We start from the raw sequence: 11,474 nt of genomic DNA, 5'->3' as shown, positions 1-11,474 counted from the left end.
GGGGAAATCAGAGAATCTGTGGATCCCTGAAATCCTTTGTCTGAATATAACATACAAATGAGCAAACCACTGACAGAGGATGGAAAAACCTTCATCATCAGATCTCAGGAACTGTTATCTAGTGCAGTTGCATTCCACATAATTCTGCCAGACTATAGAAGTGCTCGCTAAAAAGAGGTACTATAGCCACAAAACACCACTGCAGCTCTAACAAGAAAGATGAACCAAATTAATGGAGCTGGGACAGTAACACAGTAAGCACACTGCACAGCTCTTGAATTGCTCTGGTCACATCTGCACTACTGAGAAAAAAATATATTGCAACAAGGACTTGCGTGTGTCAGACCTATCATAGGATCAGTCCTGCAACATGACTAAAGGCAACAACTAAGCACAGCTGCTTGCTTAATAGAGTCTGACAGCTAGAGGTTACTCGAGATTTTACTTAATTGAATGAGCCCAAGACTTCGGTTGCCTGGCTTTAGACTTCAGTTCTGCTGCAGACTCCCTTTGCACAAATTGGACTGCTGTATTTCCCAGTTATAAAGTAAGTGTATTGCTTTTTCTTTTCTATTGCGGCCAATCAATCGCCTCAGTTCGGTCTGAAAAGTGTTCAGAGCAGTCTAAATGTTGTGTAAGAGAAGGACCATTACAAAAGAATGAAGAAGAGCAGCAAGCGCCATCGTGATGTGCACCAGAGAAGCACTTCTCAGCATGCTGCTCCAAGGCCCTAGTGAAATAACTGTCCCTTGAATCCAAAAGTTTGCCTCCTTGCACTGCCATACTCATGTCACAAATACTAAATATCCAAACTCCGAGTGACTAAACTGCAAATCCCTGCTAGCATCCAGTAGTTTGCCATGCAGCTCGGTGAAAAGCAGGTTATCCCCCACGAGGATACTGAACAGAAGTTTATTACAAAAGAATGAGGTGCTCATGGTGGGTGGAAGGCTATGTGCACTTGAGGGAGGAGGTAACAAGAAAACATGTATTCAGAGCAGTGGCCAATCATGTTTAAACGATTTCTGGAGATCTGTTTAGTTGTACTAACATAAGCAATTAAGTTCTGTGGTGTGTAAAGGTAAGTATTAATATAAATAATGGAAATTATTTCAGGACAATAGATTGCTTAGCTCATACTTTGAATACTGGGCACAGTTCTAGTCATCTCTCTTCAAGAAAGAATTTACAAACACAGCCAATGAAGAATGGATAGTCAAGACTGAAGAAAGTTATCAGTATGAACTTGCTAGCCTTAAAACACAACTTCGTTGGGTACAATACCTTCACTTAAAATGAACAACTTACAAATAGTAAGCTAAATTCTGTGGTCTCTGCTTTATTTTCCCTTAGTCCTTAAACAGATGAGAATAATATTTTGACAGAATGACTATCAACAAGCTTTCCAACTGTATAGGATAAACTAATTGCTTTGCATTAGCTAAGAACACTGGTTATATTGCACTTCTAATTCAAACTGCAGCTGATGCTTAACTCCAAAGTTGCTCTTAAGCCTGCCCTTCACACCCCCTTTCCCTCCCTAACTTGTTTGTTCCTTTAGCAATCTACCTCTCAACAGATTTGGATTGTTATGAAACTCAGTCAAATTGCTATGTAGAGCATGACTGCAGAGGAGGACTGCTAAGAGGAAATTTAAGTTCAGATGGATTTCCTTATCTTATGCTAAAACTGGCTGGTGCTTCTGTTCATTGACCTCTTCACACCACACACAGTGTATGCATGGGATACATGCAGATATTTATTTTTCCAGCCACTCCTGCTGCAGTCATTAACGCTTTATTGACTCAAAATCAAAATTCCTAAATTAATCATGATTCCAAAAGGGAAATAGCTGCTATATACAGTGCCACAGATAGCAGGCTGTAAACAAGGGTGACTTTCAGAAATACAAATGACTGTCCTGAGGGACTCCCGACGTTCACATGCTACATCATCCATTGGGAAGGAAGCAGCTCAGGAAAGAAACTGGGGTCTGCATAACCCAGAGGAGTAATATTAGTGTGACTCTAATGGCCTTAAATCACATTACCAAGAAAAGACTGCGCTTGAATTAATGGGAAATTTGACCCACATCACAAGCAAAGACACAGAAGAGTTTAGCGAGCTCCATCTGTGGAGCAATAGAAAAGCACTGCATAATCAAAGTATGTAAAACTCACCACCTCACAGAGAACATGGGAAAATCTTATGCAATATCTAACTCTCAAGAAGAAATGCACAGACCAGGCCCTCCTGCACTATGATCAGGACTGAGCCTTGCACACCTTGCCTGCATATTTCACCGAGACACTGCTTGTTGCACTTTTATAAATTCAAAGCGGAGTGTAGGAAAAGCAAAGCCTCTGGAACTATTCACTGCAGTAAGTATTCACCATGTTAATGACACACAGTAGAGCTCGTCCACCTTCTAATGTACCTTTGCATGGCACTGCATTTTCCAAAATGCTGAGAAGTTCATTAGTTCATTTGAGGCAAGTAGGTGCCTCGAGGTGGGCAACACAAGGATATAACAAGTCCCACTATCACAGGGCAGATGATTCAGCATCTCCTGAAAAATTAGGCTTATTACAGTGTGCAGAAGGGAGGCACCCACAATCTTGGGTTATGCTGCCGAGTTTACTGCTGACAATTGACTAAAACCTCAGTGACGCACAATGCAACAACACCGCACTGAGCTGGAGACGTTCCTCTACGGCTTGTCTGTGGGGTTTCAGTAATGCATGCTGTGTCCAGCTCCGTTATGACTTGACTGCTGTTCCAACAAAGCATGCTGTGAACAGTGTATGCAGTGCAATGCTGAAACACAGGTCAGATTTCTCCAGAGCCCAAGTAAAAATAGCTTAGTGCACCCTTCATTGTAAGGATGTGTAAATTCTTAATGAAGAGATTTGCATCCTGCAGCGAAGCAGCCTAGAGGCTGGAAAAGCAGTTTACCATTTGACAGCATAACTGCGTTTGTATAGGCAGGAAGATCAGCTTATTCCAAGACTCCTTCTAAGTAGCAGTATTTCTACATCTATGTTCACTAAGACTTTGCCAGTGATTCAGCTCATGACTACCCAAGGCAATGTAAGTGGATGTGTCTTCTATGGGTAAGAAGGGAGATAGAGACTCTTTACATCAGCACTGAAGTCGATGGTGAGCACCTGGGGAGCGTGGTATAAGAAAAGAGAAAAGAAAATGAAACTTGAAGCATGAAACATCAGTATCTCTCTGATAGATTTACAGATTAGAAAAATAAATGTCATGGTGATACTGTATTACGAGGTTTTATGCCTCTATGCAAATCTTAAGGTATTCTGGGACTCCAAAAATCTTGGATTCAGATCAGGTTATGTCTGCTGTAAGCCTCAGAGCACTGGGGAAAGCTCCTAGAGATTTCAATAAACTTGAGGTTACTTCTATTTCCCTCAGTTTCTCCACTTCAAAATGAAAAAACAAACAAACAAACAAAACAAAAGAAAAAAAAAGGCCAGTACGTCTAAACTCCTGAGTATCTCAAAGTCAACAGGGAAATAGAACCATCAACTTTTTCATTTCTTCTGTTTTTAGATATGACATAGGATTGGGCAGAGAAGAGAAGAAGGAATGGAATGATAATTCTGTAATAATAAATTTATATATAAGTTTGTATAATTTTAGAGTAATTTTGATTTCAAACTGACAGCTGACTTGCAACAAGCGTGAGCAGCTGTAAGTATGTAAGAAAGCAAATTCAGTAGGAAAACCCCATTGCCCCAGAAAAGATGTCTGAATGTCACAGGAGATAAATAAAATCTTAACACAAGCTCATCCTTTCTGGGTGCAGATTGAAGACTTACTAAAGATAAGACAGTCAAAAACCCATAGCAAAACAAGATGCCTACCCCATGTTTTTAGCAGTGTCAGAAGCTTCTTGACTTATGACAGTTAAGGTCAAATTTGCACTTTACATCTTTCTAGATCTACTACTACTAAACTACTTTCTAAATTCACAACACATTTACATAAATCTCAGAACCACTTAAGGTAGAACGCTCCTAACATAACAGAAACAAAATTCTGAACAAGGTGATGAGGCTCAACTTCAGTTCAGCCATTCTGGGAACTCCCATACAGCTCATTTTTTACTGCTCAAAGCTGAAGTTGTTTTCTGGCAAAATTATTACCTATTACACCAACATACAACTGTGCTACTCTTCAGCAAAGGGACAGATCCTGCCTGACACCAGTACCTCAAACCACTGTCCTCCCCCTCAACTGCTGTGCAAATGGAGAGGCGAAGATTCAGCCCTTCCCATGGCTGGCCTCAGCCACCTCCTCTTTAAAACATATTCTGAAAAGTCTACATTGAAAAGAAACTTTTAGAAAAGCCACTTGTTGTGTTTGGGGTTTTTTGTTTTGTTTTGTTTTAAATCACAAGTCTGCAAAGGCACCACTGGGTACCACATTATCCCATAAATATGTCAGCTTTTTAGTAATCACAGCTCTGAAGAGAAGAACAAACAATAGAGTGCTTCCTTATATGTACACCGGCTCTGCGCTGGTGACAGAGACCATTTCCCCAAATGGTCAAAAACTTGAAGCAGCTCCACTGTGGTTTTTGAAAGAGAACTGCTTTAAAGCACAGATCCCACTGCAATCCAAACGAAGCTGAAGCTTACAGCGATACCTACAAGGCTTCCCGGTACTAGCATCAGCACGTTGCATTTACTTAGTTTATAAGGATATTTTCACAATACAGCTTTCTGCAACACAGTAAGCGTCCTGCCCTGACTTTGCCAAACTGAACTGACAAAACCTTGGTGCCAAACTGCACTTTGTGTCGACACTTAAACATCTCTCTGGAAATGTCAGCTGCTGGTAATTTAGGGGCAGTGCAAACACAGGAAGGGAGCTCAGGGGCCCTAAGCCACTCTCCTTTGATTCCTGCATAAAGACCGGGACCACAGCAGAGACTCAACACAGCCTTTTGCTCCATGGTCCTACCACCAAGAAAGGAGATGGAGGGAAACAAAGCTAAACACCCTGCTTGCTCTGTGATCAACCGCCAGACTGGCCAGCTGCAAAGATGATTGAGCCCATACTGGCCACAGAAGAAGCACAGAAGGCACATGCCCTGTGCATATCGAACCCGAGCTGGTCCTACAGGAGCTTGGACTTAGGTACAAGATACTCATACTGCACATCCAGCCCTGCCTCTAAGCACACACCTAAAGCCCTCTGCAAAACAGTCCTGGAGAAATAAGGAGGAAAATAACTTAATTTGCTTCTCTACCATTATTTTGGCTACTGAATCCTAGCAAACTATAATACCAAGAGTTATCCCTTAGACAAGACCATGTTAAGTGCTGGTAGATGGCAGCTCTGTGACAGAATTTCCTGCTGCTGTTGTCAAAGGCTACAATGTCTGAAAGATTGAGAGATATGAGCATTTCAGAGCCTCATACAGCTTAGCAGTAGGTGCATTAGGGAATTGCAGCTATGTATTCATATATTCTTTTGATTGCCTGTGTCATTGTGATCACTGCAGAATTTTAATTATATTACTCTATAATGCATGATGCAAAAAATAGCTTTAGTGTCTGCTTATATTTGCAGGTGCAAGCTAAAGTAGCCAAGGTGTCAATCTCAAGCTGAAGAAATGAGGGCAACCGATCCCATTGCGTGAAGAGCACCTTGTTCCGCCAAAGTGAATAGCATTGGCTCTGAATACAGCCAAATTGTCTGCTTTCCTGGCCAAACAGATTTTTGGGAGCTTTTGAGAGTAGGAGTGCAGCAGCCAAGCCATAAGGGGCAAGAGAAATCAGAACCACCACAATAGAAGGAGGCGGTAAAAGTCATCGTATTGCTTCAAATGAAGCTGAGCAGTTTTCTGCATCTCCCCGGAGCACGTCGATGAGAGCTGCCCCCAACAGCAGTGCTTGGTTAAACAATATCCTATTTTGCACTTGGGAGTTACGCAAGAGCGGTCCCAGTCACACGGGCAGAGGGAAGCAAAGAAAGGGCATTATTCACAGCCTGACATGGATGAACCCAGTTTAACACATGCACTTGGAAAACACTGTTCTCTCTGTTCAGTAATATTATTTCACATTCCATTCGTTTTGATAACCTTTTCCTTCTCCATCTACCCTGCTGACTGACTAGAAAGTTGATTAATGCCATCTCCTGAGATTAGCCAACATGTAACTGCAACAGATTTTTCTTTCAAGATACCACTGAGCCTCATTTTGCAACAAATAATTTACAAATACATGCACTAAAAAGCTAGAGAAATTTAGAAGGGAAGCCCTTCTGCTTCACTTTACTCCAGGGTAGGGATTGCTTCCTAAAATTTACCTAATGCTACGAGATTGATATACCACCAATACATAGGCTTCACTCTGACCAGAAAAGGCCAGCCTTAGAAAGGGATGTAGAAGTAAGGAGTTTCAGCCCTCTATTTCAGATATTAAGTCATGCCTCTGTATCCCTTTGACATGGCCTCAGCTTTGAAGCAAATCTAGAGCAAGTCCTAATTTTAACTATGAAAAAAACGTATTCTAAAAGTTACTTTATACAGATAAAGCAGAGATGATCCTCCTCTGTCAGAAAAACCCACATGTGGTGTTACATCTGACAATTCTGTGCACGCATTGCACTGTGCATGCAGTGCAGGGCACTGTAAAGCGCCCGGGTAAATCCAGATGGCAACAAAGGATCAAATCTGCATGGTGAATTTACAACTAGTAGCCAAGCAAATTACAAGACCACAGAGGTATTTTCTCCTTTGGTATGCAACAGCATTTTGGGGAAATTTTCTGAGCCTCTTTCATTTACTATCCTCATTTCTAATAGCATCCTTGATGCTATCTGCTATCTAATCTTCATGATGCTCAGCGTCCTAGAAACATCTGAAGATCCCACAGATGTAAAGAAAAACTTGTATTTGATAACTTCCCAGGATTGAATTAACTGAGAATAGAGTGAAGCAGACCTCTTGAGGAGCAAAAGCTATGTTTTACAAGGGCTATCTTGGACTAGAAAAGATAATTCAGTTTCCCTTCCGGTCCCTGCAACAAAATGTTTGGTGTATTTTAAGCTTCAGCTTTCTTCCCCCCCCCCCCCCCCTTTTTTTTTTTTAAAGAAACAAACCTTTTCAAGTGTTCTGGCTATTTTCTATGTATATGACTCAAACTCAGGGAAGACAAAACTGCCCTTACACATTGTAATATGCTGCCTCTGATCTACATTACTGCATCTTCTGAGCACAGGTGTAACACCTTAAGCATCAGTTCAAAAGCTTCACTGAATGGGGATCAGTGTATAAAAGCCACAAATGACTGTGCAACCAGACAGCAACTGAGAAACAAAATTAATAGTTATGTGCCATCTGTGGCAAGCATGGATTCCAGGATTCTGCATAACATGAAAAGCTGCCCTGCTGTAAACCTAGAACCATGAACAACAATCCTGGTAATACTTCATTGCAGCCAATGACACCAGGACACCTTCAAAGTGTTGCTCAAAAGGCAGGAAGTTTAGTTCTACCTGGATCACAGAGTGACTAACAATGTGTGGTAGCTGCGAGCACCCCTCAGGGAACCCTCACAAGCTCAACTGTCACAGAATCTGGGGTCTTAGTTAAAACCGATTTTGCATAAGCTCATTTAGAGCCATGTCAGCTGTGTTAAACTCAGATCACATTACTGAAGAAAACTGACTGTATCTGTTTAGAATTTTTATGCAACTATAGGTCACTGCAGAGATCTCCCTATTTTTAATTAACCTACGGCCTGACTTAAATGAGGCATTAAGCCTCAGAGGGCTTATCTTACCAGCAGAGTGTGGAACTAAACCTATCACATCCGTGTTTACAAACAGTCTCTCCACCCTCTGGCTTACCTTTTCAACATCTGCTTTCGTAACATTGATGTCAGCATCCATTTTCTCAAAATACTGCTGTGCTCGATCAGCTTCTTTGCAATCACGTTCAAACCGCCTTTTACTCTGAAAAGGAAAAATACAAGCCTTCAGTATAGGAAAAAAAAAAGGTACCAAAATCTACCTAAAATCAATACCTGTCCCTAAACTGATCTGCTGTAGCAGCTGTCAGATTTTAGGACTCGCTTGTTTATGCCGGAATACATTACCGTATTAAAGAACTTCAGAAAACAAAGTTACCAGAAACACATGTTTTGTTCCATTCTTCAGGCTGCTTGATTCTACTAACATCACTAGTATTTCAATATTTTTCCCTGTTAGCATCTCCTCTGCTCTTGTAAACCAAATCATTCCCTTCCAACACTTAACTCCCTCATTTTTATAACGCACAACAAGGCAGTTAGTGAGATTCACACATTTCCAACTAGGACTTCTGGTTACTGACATCCTCTTTCTTTATCCTCTCCTCTACTTAGAGGCTCACTTTTCATTCGTCACATGAACAATTCCAATGTATTTACTTTTGAGAACCACCACCTTACTCAAGGGATGGTCCCATTTCAATTTACTCATGCAGTATGACGGTATTCATCTTATAGTGGAGTATCTGAAGAGGACCCTTAGGGACTCTGAATTTCCAGCAATGCTTAGCACCCTTGTCATATCAAATGAAATGCTACTCATGATAGACGCAGGTCCCACAGCAAGCCAAACACACTATTAAAACAGACTTTTTGGTGTCTATCAGTGTATTTAAGACAGAGAAGTTTTAAAAATCCCATTTCTACAGCTTTCATCCATACACCCTTCTTTTTCTAAATACAACGTTTGGAACCACCTCTATGAAAACACTAGAAAACTTATTTAAATGCCACATCTCAGGAAGTTTCCACTTACTGCTTCAAGTTGTTTCCAGCAAGTTTCAATATGTTGTTGTGCCTTTCTGCCATCATGGAAGTGCTGTTTAGATTTTAAAAAAAAAAAAAAAAAAGAGAGAAAAAGAAAACATTTTCAACAAAAGAACAGTCAATTATGCTCAAGGAGTTCCAGGGGAAAAAAAGAAAAAAAAAAAAAAAAAAAAACAAAAAAACTCCAGAAATTATTCTGACAGCTGTGTTCTGCAACATTGGTAAATTGAGCAGGTGTATGACGACTATCTAATATCTCAGCAGGCAGCAGATGTATATTTGCATCAATTATAGTGGTTAGTTAGACTAAGGCTAATTAATCCCTTCAGCAATTCTACCTTGTATTGTTCACTGTATCTCATAATTGTTGGTTTCCCACACCATGAAATCTGAAGCACTTCGAAGAGTATTTCTTTGGTTACTGACTGAACACTAGCTCCAAATTAAAATTTCTTTCTACATGGCATTCACCAAGATGCTCTTGATTGGCACATTCTAACAACTGATGTTTGTCCTGATTTTCATTCAGACTCGACATAAAACCCTCTTCTTCCTAGTTACGGGCTGCGTGCGCGAGGCCAGCTGTTCATGTCTCTTGAGAGATATTCAATTCTTTGGGTCCCTCCAGAAACCCACTGGGGGTGTGCATGCATGTACACACACTAAGGTGTTACAGAAGTTTTAAACACAAGATGTCAGCTACATACTACACGTCAAGGAACTTCTCCCGACATGCCTTTTGGAGCAAGACTCTTAATTGCAGTTGGCTGACATAACCATTCTTAGCCCTTACACAACATTCTTCATCACAGAATCCAGTGTGCTTTAGGTATTACCCCCTCTTATCTTCCATACGCCTCACTTTTCCTCAGGATAAGCAAGATCATTGCATATGTTAAAGACCCAGCTCCAAATAGGAATGTTGACACAGCCCCCAACTGACCGCTAGAACAGGTTACTCCCCATACAAACCACCTTGTAAAGTAAGTAATACAGCAAACTACAAATAGGAAGAGAGATGCCTTTCCACTGTATTATTCGCCGGCAATTAGCATGTTTTACTCAAATATATGTATGGTTTCACATAGGAAACTTGGAAAATAAAGATCTAATATTGCCAGATAAACCCACTGCAACTCACTAGAGTTCACGCATTCTCAGGCCCGCGCGTAATCAGACATTAGATATACCTTAAGCAATTGATATCAACAGTCTGTTAGGGTAGAAACGCTCCAACTTCAGAACTGCCATAAAATGTCAAAAGTTAGAAAAATGTGCCTGCAAGCACTTTATAATTGGCAGCTACTTGGTTTCCTGCATCATCCACTAAAGCAACCGGTATTTCGCTGTCGGAGAGGCAGGTTTCTGGAGCAAACGTGCTAGTGACGCTTCCTACCTGCCTTTCTGGCTCCACCAGACACACCAGTAAGAAGCCCCAAAACTGCAATTCTCTGTCACACGACGTCCAGACTTGTATTGCCCTAAAAATCACAACAACCTTCAACTTGTCTGTGAGAACAGAACACCATCACACTGCCCTGAGTGCTCTGGACACTACTATTACCTCTAGTCCGAAACACTGGCTGTTAAAGGAGGGATGCTCACCTACAGTTAAAGCTATAGAGTGCCCCTACATTCAACTTTCTGGATAGAGTTTATCTCTGCACAAAAATTCTCAAAGCAGAGAGGCACAGTGTCAGTAACGCTTTTAATCCTGGGGACGTGCTGTGCTCTACTCCTGCGTACCAAGGAGGGAGAGCGTGCGGCAGCCGGGCCACCGAAGGGCGCGCAGCTGAGCATGGCACTGCCGTGGCAGTGGAGAGATACCTTTTGCCATGAACCTTGATGGTACTTGTGCAGTTCACACCCTTGCCTACCATGCTAGGCTTCTTCAAAAACTTGGTCACCACATTATGACATTAAAAAAGCCCAGACACAACCGTAAAACTGCTGGGGCGGTGGGGAAAGGCTCCAAGTTGATTTCGGTTCCTTTTGTAGATCCCCATTTCTTTTCAGCTCTGCACGTGACACATACTGCATCTTCCTTGCCGGGGGGGCTTTGAAACACTCCCTATTTCAGGCTTGCTTTTGTAATTAGAGCTTAGGAAGAGTCCCGAGGAGCAACAAAAACAGTCCCAGGGCACAACTGTAACGTAACACTACGTTTTTCAACATTTTGTTAGTGAGCACGGAATTCGTGAAAATCTTTTGACAGTGAAGCTGCAAGTGAAATTACTTGGCTGTCTCCACACCGCGCTGCCTGCCTCCAGCAGCCTTTGCTTGCGTGCTCCCCTCTTCGCTAGCTCCGGCATCGCTGGAGTGTAGGAGGGGACTTGAGCTGGGAACAGCTGGCCTGCATGAAACCCACCCCTGTCAGTGACCCATAAACCTTGGGAAAACAACATGCCAGGTTAATTTAACAGAACACAACTGCATAGGGGGGCTGAGGGATGAACTTGGAATCAAAAGTGTATCAGGTAACAGGACTACCCTCTGAATTCGTATTTTTAAACCACTTTGTAGTTCATCAATAATGTAATTTTAAGTTTGCACAAGCCATCCCTGTCATTTCCAAATTTGTCTTCTCTGTCAAATAAACTCTACCAGCTGCTGGACGTACAAGAGAAGCAGTAAGTCTGA

The 11,474-nt window shown here is 41.7% G+C and overlaps 1 protein-coding gene across 1 annotated transcript in view; it reads right to left on the bottom strand.

Moving 5' to 3' along the window:
- The window catches only part of FNBP1 (formin binding protein 1), a gene marked incomplete at its 5' end in the record, with an annotated part of 69,427 nt that overhangs the window by 39,804 nt on the left and 18,149 nt on the right, over positions 1–11,474 (bottom strand). The window contains 2 exons of the mRNA XM_010283146.1: positions 7,888–7,992; positions 8,824–8,886. Coding sequence (XP_010281448.1) covers positions 7,888–7,992; positions 8,824–8,886 — 168 coding nt within the window. The remainder of the gene's footprint in view (positions 1–7,887; positions 7,993–8,823; positions 8,887–11,474) is intronic.

Source organism: Phaethon lepturus, unplaced genomic scaffold, assembly GCF_000687285.1.
Source record: "Phaethon lepturus isolate BGI_N335 unplaced genomic scaffold, ASM68728v1 scaffold2163, whole genome shotgun sequence".
In the NCBI taxonomy this organism is placed as follows: domain Eukaryota; kingdom Metazoa; phylum Chordata; class Aves; order Phaethontiformes; family Phaethontidae; genus Phaethon; species Phaethon lepturus.
The sequence above is the reverse complement of the archived record's forward strand: the minus strand, read 5'-3'. Positions and strand labels throughout refer to the sequence as shown.